General features: G+C 40.7%; 1 protein-coding gene across 2 annotated transcripts; it reads right to left on the reverse strand.

The window, feature by feature from the left end:
• Positions 1-2,664: 2,664 nt before the first annotated feature.
• Positions 2,665-18,998, reverse strand: CTH (cystathionine gamma-lyase). Of its 2 annotated transcripts, XM_088531937.1 has the most exons (12): positions 18,837-18,998; positions 16,220-16,301; positions 15,541-15,636; positions 14,623-14,732; positions 13,668-13,799; positions 12,308-12,365; positions 10,828-10,905; positions 9,505-9,657; positions 9,143-9,264; positions 8,126-8,178; positions 5,459-5,597; positions 2,665-3,345 (listed from the first exon to the last, which is right to left on the reverse strand). In XM_088531937.1, exons 1-12 carry the CDS (start codon positions 18,996-18,998, stop codon positions 3,319-3,321), a joined length of 1,212 nt encoding a protein of 403 aa, XP_088388063.1. In that variant the 3' UTR covers positions 2,665-3,318. The 2 variants fall into 2 exon arrangements, with proteins under 2 accessions (XP_088388063.1, XP_088388065.1); XM_088531939.1 differs by lacking the exon at positions 2,665-3,345 and having other exon boundaries at positions 5,450-5,597.
• Positions 18,999-20,232: the final 1,234 nt, after the last annotated feature.

Consider the following 20,232-nt stretch of genomic DNA (forward strand, 5'->3'; position numbering starts at 1 on the left):
TACTGGCTCAAATCTTTTAAATCTATGCATGAACTCAAATGTTTTGAGGAGTCATGTTACATATGCAAACCTATACATTTTTCTTTAAGTAAAAGAGTGTAAGTACTCTAACTTCTGGTTCTCTTTTTTTCACAAGGAACAGATTGATGCACCAAGACACCGCATCCAATGAATCTTAACGTCTACTATAGTTATTTAGACTACTCTGTTCAGTCCCATCATTTCTGATTTCCTGTATCTTCATAAAAATACATTAAAGAACTCCTAATATTGTCTATACAACAAGTTAAAATTCATGATCATTCTTCAAACCATACTATTATCACTGAGAAGAATTTCTGTTTATAGATCTTAAATGTCATCTTATTTTTGCATTAACAGTCAGTGTAAGTGAGGTGCACTGTGTTTGTACAGATGACAGTGTAATTAATTCAGAATTAGTAAAATTTCAAATAAAGAGATAAGACTGATGATATGAACCAGTGGACATACACAGAACTTAACACAGGGGCTAAAGGACCGGCTGCTCTGCTTGAAAGGAGTGCAGCACTTCATTCTAGAGCAAGAAAGGCAAAGCTTCAGGTCAGAGCCTGTAGAAAGAGAAAGAACGGCAAGGCCAGTGAGCTGTTTTTTTGAAGAAAGGTACTAATGACATGCTAAAAAAAAAAAAAAAAAAAAAAAAAAAAAAAAAAGGAGAGAAAAAGGACACTCAGAACAAAAAGCTCTGAAGTCTGAACACTCCCAGGTACAAACACTGATGCACAGGATCATTAGAAAGATGCAGATCATCTTGGTTCCAACTCATCTGGGCTCCTTCGAAAAGAAGTATCGGGATGCCCTGGTGATTGCTAGCCTGGCTAACCGACTATAATTACAGCAAGAGGTAATGGTGAGCGCTTGGGACAGCACTGCCACATCCTGGCATTTGGAAGGGGCCCCCAGCAGACTCCCTTGCTGCCTGCACAAGCAGCATGGCCTGTTGTGCGGATCCAGCAGGGTCTGCGTGCCCACCCCAAAACGGTGCAGCTGAGGATGGCACTGCCTGCCTCCCTGCTCAACTCCACACCGCTCAGCAGTTCAGGACTGCAGTCTGCAGTCGCTTTGAATGTTTTTATGCCCTGGGGGAGAACGAGTGGAATTCGCCAGCAATGTGTCTGCCAGCAGCAGGCCTACTAGATAAGTTATCTTAAGGTTAAATAGGAGGATAAAGGCAAGCAAGCAACATAATCACTACACAACATGCCTGTGATACATCCCCTTCCATCTCTATCGGTCTCTGTCTGCATCATCTCCTTCCCCTTTTGGTAGCTTAAACGGCTATATGTTCTGGTCTTGGTTCAAAAAATTGTTCCATATATTTGTTTGAACAGCCTTGCAGGATGCTTAACTGGCTCCTGAAAAGGCATGATTTCCTCCAGGAAAACGAGCGGTTCTCCACAAATCGCCTGGGATCACTTTTCAGCCTCGGCGCCTCGATACGTACCTCTAAGGGGCAGATCCGGATGCGGAGCTGGCTAGGAGCGCTGCCGCCTCCCGTGGCTGCGGAGCGCCCGGCCCGGAGCAGCTGCAGAGGGTAAGCACAGAGTTAGTGGCCAATCCCTTAGCAGTCACAGCACACTCACCACACCTCTGTATGTCCTGCTTGCTATATTCCATACTCTACATCAATTTGTGTATCAGTTAATGAGTGGAAACTCACAGAACTATAACACATTAAAAGCCCACATTCTCAAGAAAAGAAACTAAATGACAGACACAGAAAAACTTCCAAGTGTAATTTTTCAGCCTTACCAGAGAGATGTGTGTGGTCAGTCTTGTAACAAACACCAATGTGTTTGCTTCTTCTGCAGTTACTCACCACTGATTTTAAGATAGAGGAGAGAGAGACGGAAAAAAGCAAAACAAAACAAAAAAACCCACAAATTTCACTTCAGAGGAGCAGGAATTAGGATTTATGTCTATTCTGCATATGTGCAATGTTTTACCTCAGCTTCAGATAACGCAGTGACCACTTAATCCAAGTATGCAGTTAGCTGAGGCTCCTGGTGTCTGTTAACAAGATAAGAAACCTCTTCCAAGACAGCAGCGGCTCCTTCTGCTCCTGTTTCCTTCCCGCAGGATCCCAAGCAAGCACGAGGAGGGAAGGCAGCACTGATGCTGCTGGCCTCCTGCCTAAAGAGGGAGCCTGGAGACAGGCTCAGGGTGAGTTTCAGATCTGCCTTCAGACACAGCCACAGCGCCTTTGCCAGGTGTTTGCAGAGGGAAACCATGGGCTATTAAGATCTTTGTGTAAAACACGGATCTGACTCCTGCTCTATATACGCACTGCCCTCTTGGCGTGGCAGATCAACACACGGAAATGCAAGTCTACAAAACTTTAAAGCAGCAACAAATCCAATGCAGCAAAGCAGTAATCTGTGAATAAATCTCCTTTTATGAGTCAGTGACTACCGTCTGACAGAAATCTTTGCTTGGGGAATGCTGCAATTTGCAAGATAAATTTCGACTTATAACAATTTATATCTCTTTTTTTCTTGACAAAATTAAAAACATGGATGAAATCATTTTCCTACAGGAGAACTTAAACAAATCCAGGGTTACATTATCAACCAATTCTGAATGCAAGTAGTATATTCAAATACCAAAAGGACTAACAAAAACAGAGAAATGCAAAGTGTCTTTTAATTAACCAATTCCAAATACAAAGCAAATCGTTAATGCAGTCAATTGATCTTTTAAAAAGCCAAAGAATTGTCTTTATAAAGTTACCGTTATGTATCAGATATTGGATTTTCCTTCATTTTCAGTAAGTCACAAAATATCAGAGGGTGGAAAAATTTGCAGTCTCATTAAAAAAACTGAACTATATCAATTATATTTTTAAATACTGTTGGATTTCAAGTGATGTGATAACAGAAACAAACCCTAGTGATATAATATCCTCTTAGCATTAGCATGACAATTGAGAAACATTAATAACTACTGAGAGAACTGGCCATAACATTCCTCAGTATATTATCACAGCTTCCTTCAAACATAAATTGACCTCTTTGATTCCAGTGACAAGGATTACAATGCAACCAGAAATGGACACAGAGGAGAATGTCAAGTTTGTGCAATAGTGTATAACCAACATACAAACAGACCTTAACAGAAGGGACATAATGGCACAAAGGGAAAACTTCCCACGAATCTAGAGACTGATTGAACGGATTTCAATTCTCAAGGCAAATCCAAGGAAAACTGTTAGCAGTTTGACTTTTCATGTCATCTTCTTTAGTCGCTTAACGTTCAACTTCCAAACTCAGGTCTTAGATGTTAGTTGAAAGCCTTATTTTCTGGAAACTGCATTAAGAAGGAAAAGTATGAGATAATTGTATTATGCACCTATACCAACCATGCACCACTCATTTTTTCCCACACAAGAATGAAACAGAGTAGCACCAAATAATCTTTGTGCTCTACGCTGACATGTAGAAACACAAGCAGCTACTATTGCTAATTTTTATCAACTTTCATTAAATTTCTGTATCACCAGTGAAGGAAAAAAAAATCCTGGCTATGCTGTGTATCAAACTAGTATATATTTGCTACAATTGCTGCTGGGCTCAGACTTACATTTTATTCACTGATAACATTACATTCTCTCAAAAAAGGACAAAACTGATTTTCAAATACATTAATTTTTCCAATTGTTTTTTTTTTTCATTTTGGGATGATGGTAGCTACCATTAGAGGCGATGCAGGAAAACAAGGCAATCTTTAATCTACTTTTACCTCTGCCATTGACTTAGAGCTGATTCAAGATCAAGTAAAGTGTGTCTCAAGTCTTTCCACTGACTTTTGTACTAATTACAATGAGGACTTTTGAGGAATTAATGAATCCTCAGAATCCTCAGCAGGAAAAGAAAGAATCAATCAGACTTATGGTGCTCCAACTGTACATGAGAATGCAGAAGGGAAAAAGGAAACTCATGCTTTTAATGTACGTGGTTATTCAATAAATTAGTGCATTTGCTGAAGCCTCTCAAGCAGCTGTCTTGCTGCAGGCCTGGATCTATCAGGTGCCTCCCTCATCCCACACCCGTGTCATGGGGAACAGTTCCCAGGGCGCAGCAGAGCAAACCGCCCTGCGCAGGGGCTCGCAGCACCTCTCCGACCCAGGCTTGCTGTGCAGGAGCAGCGTGGGGCTTAGCTGTGTGCATATTTGGGAAAGCAAAGCTTCTAACTTTCCAGAAGTGAAGATCTATGCCAGAAAAGCAGGCTACTTGGGAAAGAAATCTAGAATTGTAAAATTCCTTGCAATAGGAGCCAGAGAAACCCAAGACGTAGTGCATATCCTTGGGTAATGGATGTCCCAAGATCTCCAACTGCTTTTGAAAGGGCTCCCGCTTTGCCCGTGGCCATCCCCTGCCCCTAGGCTCTGTGTGCTGCCTGCAAGGGCAGGAGGAAGCTCTCCTTCCTCTCTCCAATTACACTTCTGAAGGTTGGAAGGGTTTCTAGTTTTCCACTGAAGCTCTGATGATTAGACATAATTGGGTATAATTAGAGGTTAAATGAGAGTGTATGGACAGACCAAGGACATCTGCTTAGCACGCCTTGCTCATACAGTCAGGTTTAAAGCTGTCATGAGATTTTAAATCACAAGGAATTCGCCTGCATACCAGAAGGTCAGGGATCTCTTTCTGGAAAAGCAAAAGGACGTGATCTGCTTTCTGAGCTGATCAGTGAAACTTCCATAACCAGTTATTCACTACTGCAGAAAGCAAAGACATTGCCAATGACCTTGGTAAGTTATAGCTTGAAAAATGGAAAGGACAGCACTTCATAGCATGTGCTATGGTATATATATATGCTGGGTACAAGAAAGAAACATTTCATTACTCTGACTCCTATACTCGTGCATATATGTATACTGAAACACACACATATACGTAAGTACTTAGAAGACCTGCCTTGGGAAGAAAGGACATAACACAGAATCATATTTTAATCTATTGTCTAAAACATAGAACTTTGGCTACAGGGCTAGAAATACTCTCTTGTCTATAAAGGAAATAATATTACACAAATATAAGAGTTACTGTCTGGTGGAAGCTCTTTTACTGAAGTTGCTTAGTAGATTTACCCTCTCTAAAATCATGACATTTCAAAGTACATACATGCTTACTAAGCACGCCAATGCTTGTGTGAGTCTCCAGTCTCCAGTGCTATCCCTATCACTCAGACTCCAAGAACATCACCTAAACCCTCTGCAGGGCATATTTAGGAGTATTTTAAAAATTAAGTGAGGCAAAAGTTACTAGAAAACAGTTGCACCTGTTGGTTAAGTAGAAACTTACTGCTGAGGTTCAGTAAAACTGTTAAGAGAGCTCATATGTGATTAGTTAGAAAGGCAGAGAGGATTAGAGGGGAAATTCTTTTTGTATTGAAGGCATTAAGATAACAATCAACTTACTGCAGCTTCCAGAGCTTGATCTAGGTCTTCCAGTAAATCTTCTTCATCTTCCAAACCAACTGATAGACGAATTAATGTATCACTGATTCCAAGAACCTCCCTATCTTCCTTAGGCACTGAGGAGTGAGTCATGATAGCCCTGAAAGGGGGAAAAAAAAAAAAGTTTATCTAAGAGTTTTTTTTATTGTTAATGGCAGAGACCAACACATTTGTTACTTTCCAACACCCCATAATTCCACAAAGATTTGACACGTTTTTATAAGACCTGCTAGTTAGCCTTTAGATTGAACATACACTGTCAACAGCCAGTGCAAATTATGTAAACTCCACTGAAGTCAGTGACTTGTATCTCCAAGTGATTCAGGGCAGTATTTCAAAACTACAGATCAGGAATAAAAAAAAAAAAAAAGGGAAAAAAAATCCTACTCATCTTCCTTTTTTTCCCCATTTTAATTTTTTGTTTCTGAAAAAAGAGAATCAAAAAGCTCTACTTTAAACATAAAAAGACACAGCAGTGTTATAGAAGCACTTGCCTCATCCACCGGAGATGTCTTCTTGATCAAAAAGCATTTAGGGCAACTTTGAAATCATTAGCCTACATTTCCCTTGCTTACACAAAGGGCCATCTGAGTCCCTACATGAAGGCAGAACAGTTTTCTGCACACCAGACTTGATGTGGTTCAAATCAGCTAGTATAATCTGTGATGATTAGGGGTGTTTTGAAATCTTGTTTTGCCTTCACACAACAGTTCCTCTAATAAGACTGTTCTTCATTGGTTGCAAACTCAATACTTTGCAGTGGTTATTAATTTAATAGTATACACAAAATTTACCACTTTTCTATTTAATAAATGTATAACAATTATTTAAATGACATGTATATACTAATTCTCTTCAGTTTTATACTTCCAGAAAATTATGAATAATGCCAGTTTTTCCTCAGTTATTTCATGCATAACTTATGTCAAACTATTTGCCCTGTAGTACAAATGAGACACATGAACAACACTTCTAATGGTTAGTTTGTGAAATAAGTGCATTGGATGAACAGGAAAGAAAAGCTACTCAGAAACTGGGTTATTAAACATCAAGCACAGAAAGTATCTCCTTTAAAATGAACTAGTTGATTTATATTCTTCCACATTTTAAAAATACTAACCACATTTTCCTCATACTTTATTTTTATTCATAGACTGAGAAAAAATCTCCCATTTTTTAACCTCTGGCTGCTCAGATCACTTGTCAAATGGCACTACACATACTGAAAAGTTTATTCTCTCTGTATCTGCATAAGAAGCTCAGCCAGTGACTTCCACCATTTCACAATTATCTTTTAGCTGCCCGAATGTTTAAGATTTGTTGTTATTCTAAAACGAGTACCTGAAATGATCTAGTATAAATTTAATCATAAATTTCTATGTAATTACTGTTTAATAAGAGGATATTGGATTTATTTATCCAATAAAAATGCCATTTAAAACTCTTTTTTAATAAACACACTTGGTTATTCATTTGGTAAATCATGCAGGCAAAAGAGCCTCACCAAAATATCAGCAGGTTAAACAGGAAAAAAAAAAAAAAAAAGGTGCAGCAACATTATGTTAATTTTGACTACTGGTTGCCATGATTAGATAGGAGTCTAAACAACTGCTTTGTTTGCAAGATCTACAGATCTATCTGCCCAATTGCCCTGGGCCGAGGCATTTAAGTACTACAAAAATCCTTGCCAAACCAGCTGACATGAAGACAGCTGCAGTTCAGTTTAAGGTACTGAACATGCCCCCTCGTGTAAGCAGTTAGAATGGCAGCTGTGCCCCTTCAGTGGTAAGACCAAAGAGACTCAGTACTACTGGTTTAAAAATACCCATCCCTTGGATTTGGTTGCACAGTATTTTGCTGCTCAATTTTCCAGTTAAAACAAGAAAACTTGGCAAACACGAGCATAGTATTGCTGAAACAAATGGTGAAAAAATGTTAAAATTTACAATGGAACAATTTGCTCAACAGATATGACCTTCTATAAGCTAATTTAAAACTCAGCCAATGACCCCATAAAGCATTGGGAGGGGAAACGGAAAAGTGAATGTTGATGAACCTATTTTGATACTGGTTTGATACTTTGATACCAATCACAGCTGCGTGCTACAGAAGCTGTGCCTAGGCAAAGGAGTCCAAAATCTGGCACAGAGAGCAGATATGCTTTGGCTAAGCCTCAAGCAGCAAAATTTGAACCCTGCAAACCAGGTGGGACCAGGACGTCTTAGGAATGCATCTTCACGCTTGCAAATGCTGCATCTTCCCAAGAATATTCCAGGGCAGCTTCCAAGGGCTGCTCCAGTCCTGGCCCACTCAAACACTCCACAGTGCTGAAGGGCAGGATATTTCTTACATCTTTAGATTAAATATGGAACAACCTGTTGTCATTCTAGAATATTTTAATGTACCGATGTATTGCTTTTAGAAATTAGTCACACTGACTTCTGGAAAAAACACTGTTTTTGTGTTACACAAGATACTATCCTTGGATCTCAATCATATGCAAAGCATTACTGCTTTTTATACTAGCAATTTTTTGAACTACAATAAATATTCATAGTAATAAAATAATTTCTGATGTAGCTTTTCATGATCTTTCTTAGTGGACTTTTAAGATGAAAAATGACTTACGGATGCTCTGCTAGGCTTTCATATCCTCCCAGACTCTCAGCTAGCGCAAAAACCTAAACAAATAAAGTAAACACAAGTTAAAATAAAAGATACAAAGGTACAAAAGCTTAGAATGTATTTACTGCCCTCAGTATTTCTCTGCACTTGTGGTTGCTCACTCGGCCTGGTGTGAGGAAACGGCCTTACTTTTTAGCAACCTAGTGACAAATTGAAAATATACTCATAAGAGACTGTATCTTCCGGAACCTGCTTCCACACTAACTTGTTGGCAGCTGCTTGATCTCCTATGTCAGGATTAAACACTTGCTCTCATTCAAAAGATTACTCTGTGGAAAAATCATTTTGTTTGTGTGTGTGTGTATATATACACACACACATATATATTTTCTCTGCTGATGTCATTAACTGGCAAGTGAGTAAGATAAGGATGATCAGGAAGTTCTAATTTGCCTTTGTCATTTGTTACCAATTTTTATTTCCATGCAGAAAATCAAAAAGAGCAGAATGCAAAATTAATCAGAAATCAAGATTTACATATTAAAGAGTAAAAACAGAATGCCTGAACTATGAAGATGAAAACCCCATGGCTCATAACAAGAAACCCAAATATTCTCAAAATCAAGGCACTCCTCCTTTGCTTCATGATTCATGTTATTTCTCGCCGGGATTTCCTGCCAACAAGTACTCTGAAATACAGCTATAGTATTACATCAGCCACAGCTTCTCTGCTTTCAAATACTATGGCTAATTGTAAAAGGCTACTATGCAAATACTTTGTTAGAAGCAGAACTTGGACTAACCTGGCTACAGAACACCATATTGCATAAACAAACACTTATGGGTTGAGACATCCTTCTCTTCCCTCTCATTAGTGTTGCATTTACATATAACATATGAGAGACAGATACACCCAAAAGAAACTAGGAGCTTTGCAAGCCTAGAAGGCGACTCTCGCTGCCCCAAGGAAAACCACTTCCTTACACTGTAAGGCTCAGAATGACTGTTTGTGTCATTTACCTTTAAATTCTTGAGAAAAGTAACAGCGTGTTCAAGATTTCCTTTAATATAAAAGGTTACCATCCCAGGACAGCCAGTACTCTGCCGCTTGATCAACTCATGCTGAGGGTGTGAAGGCAATCCTGAAATTAGAAACATTTGTCAGAGTTTGTTTACATTAATCACCATCACTTCAAAGACAAAAGCAAGTCATCACAAACTGCGTAAAAACAATTCTGAGGGAAAGGAATGTTAAGGGCACTGCCAAGGCACACACCTAACCTAGAGTCTCCAAATGCTAAGGGTGACTAAAGGGCAGTATTACAATATGCAAACGTGCGTCGCTCCAAGCCATCACCTGTTCTGAAGCCAGGCCAACCTACCAGGGAAAATGACTTTCTCCACCCGAGAATCTGACTCAAGAAATTGAGCGACAGCCAACGCATTGTGGAAATGTTGCTTCATCCGGATTTGCAATGTCTTCAAGCCACGATTGCACAGATAGCAGTCAAAAGGAGATGGAACAGCTCCAAGAGCTACAAAAATTACAAGATAAAATTACACATAAAGACTTTTTTTGAGGGGATATAATTAAGTATAAGTACTGATTTCTAAACTAATCCCAGAAGCAGGTACAATTCCTGGTGATTCCTACTGAAACTTGGCTTTCATTTGCACCGAATTTACCTTGGACCGAAAAACTCAAGCACAGCACTCTAATACAGAGGTTTAAATATTCTAAAGTTAGAACAAGACAATGGGAAGGACAAATCTGATGTCATCTGTCCTCACCATCTCACATACATGAGAAAGAAATTAATGAGTTGAATTTAAAAACTGCAGACTTGAGGATGAAATCTGTTAGACCTAACATACCTTTACTATTTCTGCAGCAGACAGGAGGCAGATAAACACTCTTTCTTATTAGGCAATAAAATTCTATTGTTAAAAATCAAACTACACAAGAAAACTCTACATTACCTGAATCCTCTGATTTGCAAATGAGTTTAAGAAATCCCTAAAATAACTGACATAAGTTAAATGAAATTAAATGCATAATTTAAAGGTCTCTGTTTCTCCTAATGTGTGAGGTCAAGTGAATATTAGAAAAGAGTGAGATCGTGGCAAAAAGCACAAAACTTTAATCCTGCAGTGACAGATGGCGCCTGGATTCAAGCAGCTACGACCAGTTCATCCCAGTTTGTCAGTCCCCTGAAATGCACACAGAAAGGGGACAAGCCAGAAACTGAACAGCCCTGATTTTAACCCTGATTTTGACCATTTGTTGTCAGCCACTGACATTTAAGAACACCAAATTATGTGCAATCCAAATGGTAAAAAGCAAACAAATAAACCTTAAAACACATGATAGAAAATACTCAGTTATGAGTACTTTTGAGAGAAGACTAATGTCATTCACTTCATTCAACCACGAAGCCATGGGGGCATACTGAAAGGTATCATGCTTGTGTAGCACTGTTAAATTCTTTGGAAAGAGAGGGAAGAGAATCAGGTCTCCTACATGTATTTTACTATTTCCTCTCTACACATTTATATTTCCTCACATTTACCTGCTTGGGCTACATCTCTAGAGCCAGAGTTCATGCTTGTGTGTGTGCGACATGCTTTCCATTATGAACTGGGATATTTGAATATAACAATCAAATACAAAGCATTTTAAGGTACTCCCTACATTAACTACTTACAGTTTTGTAAGAATTTGAGCCTTTCATAGAGATCATCACAATTTACTGAAACAAGTCCCATTACAACATCACTGTGCCCTAAAAATGAAGGGAGAACATGAAAACAGTATTAGTCAGCCCATCTGCTCCAGGGTTTTGCAGTAGTCTTGATGCTAATACAGTCCCACATCTTCAAAACACTGGACTCATTGCTACCGCGATCCTTCCTGTACCAACACATGAATCATAAGGCAGGTCGCAGCTTCTTCTGAAGTTATGGTTAGCACATGACCTCTTCTCATGCCTCAAGATACAGACCATGCCCACGGGCATGAAAAAGCAGGACTTTGTCCAGAAATTAAAGGTGTTCATGTGCAACAGATATGCAACACATGCTGCTGCTTTAACAAGAAAAATCAGGAGCAAGAGTGCTCCCACTTTTATCTATCCCACAATCAGAACATGTGGTTGCAGCACAGGGAGCACATTCAAGTTGTATTTTAGACTGGATTGCTTGGAAACACCACAATGAATATGCTTTGGAACAGGTTCCAACATAGCCATGTAAATTCTTCCTTCAAACTTAATATCTCTGCTGGCAGCTACTCTCACTGCTGTTCCTTTGTTGTGTTGCAGCCAGAGTAAAGCTAACGTGGCTACGAGCACCTACAGATAGAGTGCTTCAAGGTCACACCATTGTTTCTTTCCTCAGGAACAGTTTCGGAGCTAGTGAGGCTCCTCAGACTGAAACTAATGGTCTATCCAAGAATCCCTGGCAGATGCACTCATTTTTATGAACCGCCTGCAGCTGTTGGCAGACAGCACGGCAGCCAGAGCAGGTGGAGTCTGGACAGAGCAGTAGGAGAGGAAGCACAGAGGAAATGGGCATACCCAGCACGAGCAGAAGCCAAGGCTCTGGCTGGCGAGGATGCATAAGGAAATGGTATGTGCCAGAGAGACAGGATTTTGAAGGAGATTACCAAGGCTGGATTGCAGCGAATCTGATCAGGACAGTGTGCTTCTACAACAAACTGTTACTGCACAGCACCCGTTACGCCAGCAGCCAGCAACCACAAAGGGACCAGGGCTCTGAGAGGTGACCCCGGTCACCTGTGGCCGACTGTTTAGTTTTACAGATGGTGCATGTGTACCTGGTTCATTTCCAACAGCCAGGACTTCTCCATTCTGAACACTGTAAAACCAGCCAAGCCTGGAGGGAGCCTGGGTTTGAAAAATAATGTTTTATCTCATGGACTTGTTTGTTCCATTAAAGCAAACCATCTGGACACTATCACAGTGCAAATCGTGTTTGCACAGTATCATTCACTGCTGCTGCTAGCAGCAAGTTGGCAATAACTGTATGTAGATTTTTCCACAGCAAAATGAATTTAGAAGCTTCTGTGAGATGAGGAAGAGGTTCAAGAGAAAACACAAAAGACTCTGTGGTACTTGGATGGCTTTGAAATAACCTGCCTGAGCTGTGTGGAACTCAGATACTTACCATTCATGTATTTGGTTGCAGAATACATACAAATATCAGCCCCCAAAGATAAAGGACGCTAAAATGAAATGAAAATAATAGGTGTGATTAAAGTTATTTTTGCACTCTAGCTTTCCCAAACCGCCCAGAAACGCTGTGACGAAAACCAGAAAGTAGCAATAGGTACAGAAGCCAAGACCAAACCTTAATACAAGAATAAGAGAATGAAGAAATACAGAATATATAATAAAAAGTATTCTGAATTTATGATAAACACAATTAAAAGAATACATAATAAAGTGTGATTCAAAGGTACCAGCTCTACTTGCACTAGCCTCAGTGACAGTAGAAGTAATTTGAATGAACTGAATGCACCTAACATATTATAAAGACTGAAGAGTCCTAATGTGTTAAAAGGTGATGTAGTAATCAGAGCAAAAGAACACTGTTGCCAGATTAAGCATGGAAGTCCCTTCAAGGAACACAGACAGCACGTATTGCCATTGCCTGGCCATTGCAATAGTAGCATTACACCACTGCTTTTATATTAAATATTACCACATTAAAACCAACAAAAAAACTCTAAAATTATGATTTTCTTAGTGTGACACACTTAGTGTGTCAGCAGCACACTTGAGGGGTTTGAAGATATTACCTATTAATGAACTATTGAAATTGATCATTAAAATTAATCATTAAAACAGACTTCCTCATAGGACCAGGCCAATATAAGATATATTAACTAGCTCTTATTTCTAAATGTACCTTTCAGAAGAAAAATAAATGCAGAAAAAGAAAATACACTCACTAAGCCTTTGATCTGTGTAAGACAAACTCAAGTGCCACTTTAGCTAAGCATTAACACATTTTATAAGCCTCTCTTAAATTATAACTATCTCGGTATCTTTAACAAACACAAGGACACCTTTTGCTTCATCCTTCAAGAAAAAAAAACACTCATTTTTTTCATTATGTCTATTGAAGCTTATTATTTAAAAATACTTGTATAATTAAAAACAAATTACTTCATGTATTCTAGTTATAAAGGAAGGAAAAAGAAGGCTATGAGACTTGCCAGAGACCAAAATTTTTAGACTTCTAAACTACATATCCATCAAAATACTAAATGTTGAAAATTATAACTGTTGAACTATGTTGTTTTTACTGGTATCACATGTTTATACAACTAGCTATAAAATATTCTGGATGCCATCTTTAGTAGTTTAAAAAGGAGCAATCCATTAGTTGTACCTAGTACTACAGCAGGCAATTTTAAAATATAAAGATTGAAACCACTGTTCTTTATTGGTGGTCCTTCCCACTAAAAAAGATGTTTTAGAATACACTGAAATAATGGAATAATTGTAAATAAACAGTTTACCTGGAAATATGCAGACATGAAAGTGTTGTCCACTACTAGAAGAACATCTTTATGCTTATGTACCACATCTGCACAGCCTTGAATATCAATGACCTTCAGTGTGGGGTTTGTAGGGGTCTCAATCCAAACAAGCTGCAGTAATTCAACAATATAAGCCATCAGTGTGGAGACATTTCCTCTTTTCTGTATACTTTTAATGGTGTCAGGAGAAGGAAAAAACAAACCAAAAAAACACCCCCCACGCACAAGCAAACTAACAGTACTTGGATCTGCCTCCCCCCCCTATACATAAACAGCAATTACTCCCTTATTTTTCTTCATCATCACCAGTTATAGACTTTGTTATCATCACGTCCAAAACCACGAATACTACATTTGTATTTTAAGAAATGTTTTTTGAAGTCTTAATTGCTTTTGAATGTTAACTTGTTGAGTATCAGCTTCCCATTCAGTTTGCAGAGCATAAATAAAGGTCATTACCGACGTTTCCTTGGGAGAGGTACTATTTTCCACAAAAACAATTGAAGTGTTTCATAGACGAAGAAAGCCAGACATAACCAGAAGAAAACTTTATGTCCAAAAGTTCAGAAGCCTTTTACAGCTGTACCATCTTCCATGAGATCAGCTACTACCACTCTTACACTGCTCATTCATTTTTATAACATTATAGCTATGACACCACTAACTACTTCCTGACTTCTTGCCCCTTTTTATACACGCCTTTTCAATATGCTTCTCTGAACAAACCTTTATTGCTTGCAGATCTCCTGTTCCTCCTCTAAAGTATTTTGAAAAAAGCTATTTCCTAGGGCTTCTAACACTTAGGAAATTTCTAGGCATTGCATTTACTTATTTTACATGCTCAATAAAAGCCTATCACAAGACCACATAAGAAAAAAGAATAAAATTATCTAAGGACATTAAGCAAACAAAATTAGCAGCTCTTCTCTCCTACCTTGGTCTCTGGTGTAATTGCAGCTTCCAAGCATTCCAATTTTGTACAGTCAACAAAAATGATGTTCAAACCCATTTTCATGGCTACTTTCCTGAAATACCTGTTTGTACCTTAACAACAAGAAAGGGAGTGAGAGAACGAAAGCAAGACACTTAAAGAAATGTTTTGCTTTAAGTTAAATTAATGGGATAGTGGAAAAATAAATATAAAATGTACAGAATTCTGGTACTAAATGAAATAAACTTTGCTTCACTGATCTCCAGTCAGTCCCTCTCCAGGAAAGTCAGAGTGCAAGTTTTATGCTGCACACTGTAGAAGACAGGTTAGTATGCTTTTACTTCTAAAAGATTTAAAGATCATTGTGTTTCTAAACAGCATGGAGAAGGAATACTAATATGGAATCAGAATGATTTCTCAAATATTTTCAATTAATAGCATTATATTTATGGGCTTGGGCTTTTTCTAATTGGGAAATTAAATTAAAACTGAAATCCTCTTGTTGGTCCCAGAGTACGCATTCACAATCATCATAGGCTGTTCTACAGAGTGTTTTCAAATTGGCAGGCTCTGATACAATTTGCATTCTTACAAAGCACCACGATTAGAATGAACTGGCATTTATTTTTTGTTGTATCAAAAAAGTATCTTTGTGTATAAATTAAATCGTAAAGAGTGAATTTCCACATATAAATTCTATTATATAAATAAATTATGAACAACTCTGACCCCACAGTCTATAACAATATTTCTACAATAAACTGTATGCTATTTTCTTTTTGTGAAAACCATATATACATGTTCCCATGAACTGAAATGTCTTTAAAGAAAAAAGGGCTTGGTGAATGAGGTTATGAGAAATACAAATAGATACTTTAAATCATTTGTACAACGAAGACCAAAAACATGTGCTTTACCTACCTCCATAGACATCATCCATACAGATAATGGTATCTCCTGCCTTTAACAGGTGAGTAATATTCAGGGTAGCAGCTAAACCAGAAGCATAAGCTAAACCTAGAAGAGAGAGCAGTAGATGGCAGATAGATCATGTTTTAGTATGACAGAACTCTGTCAAACTTGCCTTCACTTTCCTTCCTTAGCTTCAAAAGGCACCTGTGCTGTCACTCTCACTTAACGCTATCTCGCTCTTTAGGTAGATTCACTAAAGGCGTCAGGCACTGCTTACACAAGGTGGAACCCTCGATGAAGGACGGTGACAAAGTCTGATAGCCTGATAACAAAGCGCTGACGGGCTCACACTCGCACTACTGAATTCAGTGCTGCTACACAGGGACAGATTGACAGCACGAACCTGCATACTTAAGTTTATGCTTGGGCATAAAATGCAGCAAAAAGAGGTAAAGTCATTATACAAAGACCGATGACTGAACTGGACTTTCCTGAATGCTAAGTTTACCAGCACAGATCAAAGCAGCATTTCCCCAAACCATTAGTCAAAGCCTGTAAAAACCTTGCTGTCATACAGCTGCTGGTGAAAAGTTGACACCCTTGCCTACGACTGTACGTGCCTACCGTAAAGCACTATCAGGAGATACATGTGCTGACATCATGTTTAAGGAAGCTATTAATAGCTTACAGTATTTAGCCCCATCCAGTGCAGCTACAGCCTTTTCCAGGCAATTTCGGGTAGGATTTCCACTCCGGCTATATTCAAAACCCTATTGTGAGAGAAAGAAACAAGCATAATTTAAGAGAGCAATGAGAAAGTTTTGTACAACAACAATCCTATGTTCCTCAGAAGTTCCTCATCTTCAAAATTCAGGTTTTGCACCCGCCTTTTCCAGTAACAGCAGAACGATCTTGTGGCTACATGAACTCTTCGTGCACAGCCTGGATCCATCCCTCCCACCTTACAAACCTGTTTGTTGTTATACTCCCATGAGCTCTAGGAAGACATTTATGGGACCTTTACCTAGATTTATCTGGTATTAATTTTAATACACATTGACATATTTTGTGTTAAGTCTTTCCTGGAGCAAAATGCTCTTTTTGCTTTAAAGTAATATCTACAGCTCAGCTTCAGTCAATAGTCATTCATCACTCCATTTGGGGAAAAAATAAAATAAATCAATGGCTAGATATTTATTCAGCTGCTATCAACCAAAACAGCTTTCCTAATCTCATGGACTCATGGACTGCCATCCCTTTAAAGTCTGGATATCTAAAGCACATTTAAATGCCATTCAATTCTTTAAATAAAGCATTAAAACAAACAAAACAAAAACCGAGACATCTAGACTGCTGCTCGCTGACTAAAATACAGACTGTATTTCAATGAAGAAAGAATTTAAAATTGGTTTCTCCATTCTTTAAAGGGAATCTGTTCTAGACAGCAGCAGTCTATCTTTGGTTCTTTGTCTTAATACAACGTTTATCTAAATGACCAGGAATTGCATCATTTAGAATTAACTGAATGACCTAGAAAGCAAATAATTCAGCAAAATCTGAAATATGATGTCTAGAAGGCTCATTCCTGTGCAATGATGCATACCTTCCACTCAGGGTGACTTCACCAAAAGTAATTTGTATCTCTCAGACGCACATATTGTAATGTTTCCATTTGATCACATATCCCCAGAAATTAACACTGAAAACAGATGATCATCTGAGCAGTTTCCAAAAGGTATTGAAGTACCCAAGCAGAATAACTTCAGAACTGACTCCAAGTGGATTACAGACATCCCCAAAGTGAAATGGATATCCAGGAAAGTACTGAGGGAAATAGCACGCTGCTTGCCACATTCATTCTACTTTTTTCCTTGTTGTCCACCTTTGGTTGCTGCAGGAAAAGAGGCTTTGGTCTGACACAGTCCTCTCATTCTTATTGTCTTGCTGGAAAGGAAATGTCCTTTCTCCATGATCCCCTGCTTGGTAAACGCTATATGGCACGAGCCAGTGCCAGACCAGCAAAGGCCAGTCAATCATCCGACATGCAATCATGCCAAGGTCTGAGTTTGAATCCAATAGTCTTTATATGAACACTGTAAAATTAACAATAACAATAATAAAAAATCATGCACACAAGAATGCGTTTGTCACAGAGAACTTGGCTCTGCGTCTTGGTGTTTTTGTCCTTTCAGGGCTTCTGTTTAAAGACAATTTCAGCACATTCAGGAACCGACAGGCTGTTCTCGCCGAGCTTCCAGCATGAACATGGTAGCTCGCTAGTAACAGTGAGCAAGTGCAGCAGCTTGTGACCACTTCTCTCACGCTCTTCAGTGAGTTAACCAATCTGCTGTTGGCTCGCTAATATTCAAAATTTTAGTCTATGTAAGTGATCAAAGGTCACGAGGCAAATTCCAATTGCCCAACTAGCAAAGTGTGACATTCTGAATTAGAGCTGGGAGCAAATACTGATTTCCGAGTTCAACGCTGTGCTATTTCCCTCGCACGCACATTGTGACCATCAGGAACCTCATGATAATTCAACACGTAAGACCTCCACAAAATATTTACAGACAATTTGAGGTCTGGAAGGACAATTGATGCAAGCTCTTACACAACCTGCGCAAATGAGAAAACATCCAGGCCTCGAGTAAAGTTAAATATTGTTATCTCCCTCGGTTCACGAAAGCCTCGGGGTGCATGCAGACCCCCGGCACGTGCCAGGGCACTGGTGTGTGGGCAGCTCCCTCAGCCAGATCCCTCTGCTGCAGCTGACTCAAGCACAGCACTTGACTCCAAGTGACTTGCAAATTGAAAACCTTCCTGGTGGATCATGCGCCTTTCAGACCACCACAGGAAAGCTTTTTTTTTTTTCTCTCTCTCTCTTTTCTCCCAAAGAGGAAAGAAATTACAATAAGTGCAGTTTTCTTTCTTTCGCTTCAGAAGCCAGCTCGATGGAAAACCAACAGCTCGGGATGTCCCACGCATTTTAAAGAGGGGAAGGGGAAGGCGCCTCCCCTCCCGCCGTGGCTTTGCAGCCTCACGGGGCATCGCGAGGGCGCCTGAATCCCAAGGTAAATCCACGGGTAAATCGCAGCATCCTCACGATGAGACTCACCCCATCTTCAACAGTAACGGAGCGGCCCGCGGGATGCACTGGGAGCCGGGAGCCCCCGCACCCGCCCCCTCTGCTCGGTTCCCGCCGCAGAAAAGCGCCGCTTTTGGCCCCAAACCACCCCCGCCCAGCGCGAGGGACAAGGAGGGAAAGACAAGGGAAGCAGGGGGCGGCGGCGAGGCCGCTCACTCACCGAGTGCTCCCCCGGCGCCCGCTGCTTGAACGTGGTGGAGAGCGACAGCGGCGGCACCACGGCGCCCGAGCGCCACTGCTCGGGCTCCTGGCCCGCGTGGATGGCCTGCGTGGCGAAGTGCGCGAAGCGCGGCAGGAACCCCGCGCCGCCGCTTCCCTCCATGGCCGCGCCGCGCTGCTCCGCTCCGCGCCGCGCCGCGCTGCCCCGCGCGGCCGCCGCTCCGCCCCGAGGAGCCGCCCCCGGCCCGGCCCGGCCCGGCCCCGCCGGGGCAGGAGGAGGAACCGGGCGGGGCCTCGGGCACCGGCCTGGACCTTGGCACAAAGACCCCTCTTCTAAAGGGCTGCTGGTAAACGGGTCTCGGCTGTCCTTGCCTGCCCCCCTTTGGGGTTTGCATTATATATACATATATAATACAGGTCTCTGATTTTTCCAGAAAACTATCATTTTTTTCCTTTTTTTTTTCTTTTATTTCATTTCCCTTGGTGAATGAAGCAGCCTCCCAGACACGGGAAATGGAGGGCTGAAAGACGGGAGCAGCATTAACGGTGGAATTCTTTCCCCTGCCTCACAGATCCTAAGGGAACAGCATTTGTGGAAGGAGAGCTGGGGAGATGCAAGAGTGACAATTTGCTTTGAGGAGACAATATAGTAAAAAATCACCTCACCGTCCACAACCCATGAACTAACACAGTGCTTCTGCTCTTTGCAAGTGAGGTGAACTGGCTGGTCAGCTCTCATTTCATCCGCACGTGGGTTTGGCAACAGCCCTGGAATGCCACAACATGCACTGTACACACCACTGAAGCTGAGTAACTAAACCTCAAACCAAAACGTTTTTGGATCCACATTGTCGCTTTACAAATGCACCTAAGCAAGTCTGTAGGAGTTACTGCAGCAATATTTTTTTTTGCAATGGATGGGAAATCTTGGTGCCTTCTGCACCAGCTCTAAAAAAGTGGTTCTACTCAGCAAAGTAGTGTCGATGCCCTAACTAGGAAGCAGACATTGCCGGGAGCCGTGTCGTGGGCCCAAGGGCAGGCAGAACACAAGACGCAGAAAGGTAGAGCCTTCTGCAAAGAGGAGCTAGGCTGCAAGGAAGGAGGCCGTGCCGCCGCGCTGCAGCAGGAGCAGGTGCTTCCTCTCACCGACTCGTAACGCCCACGGCCTCCAGGAGGCGAGGGCGAGCTTTCACTGTCGGCAGAAACAAACAAACGACAGCTACAAAACCCTAAAACAACAACAATAAAAACGGAAAAAAAAAAAAAAAAAAAGGCAGCCGTTTCCCCGCACATGCGGGGCCTCTCCCTGGCGCAGATGAGCAGCGACAAGGGCCCCGCAACGTCGCCTCGCGGCCGCCTCAGCACCGCCCCGCCCCCGCGCGCGGTTCCCGCCCTGG

This window comes from Tinamus guttatus, unplaced genomic scaffold (genome assembly GCF_059628265.1).
Source record: "Tinamus guttatus ecotype Peru unplaced genomic scaffold, ASM5962826v1 Tinamus_guttatus_pri_ptg000441l, whole genome shotgun sequence".
Taxonomy (NCBI): domain Eukaryota; kingdom Metazoa; phylum Chordata; class Aves; order Tinamiformes; family Tinamidae; genus Tinamus; species Tinamus guttatus.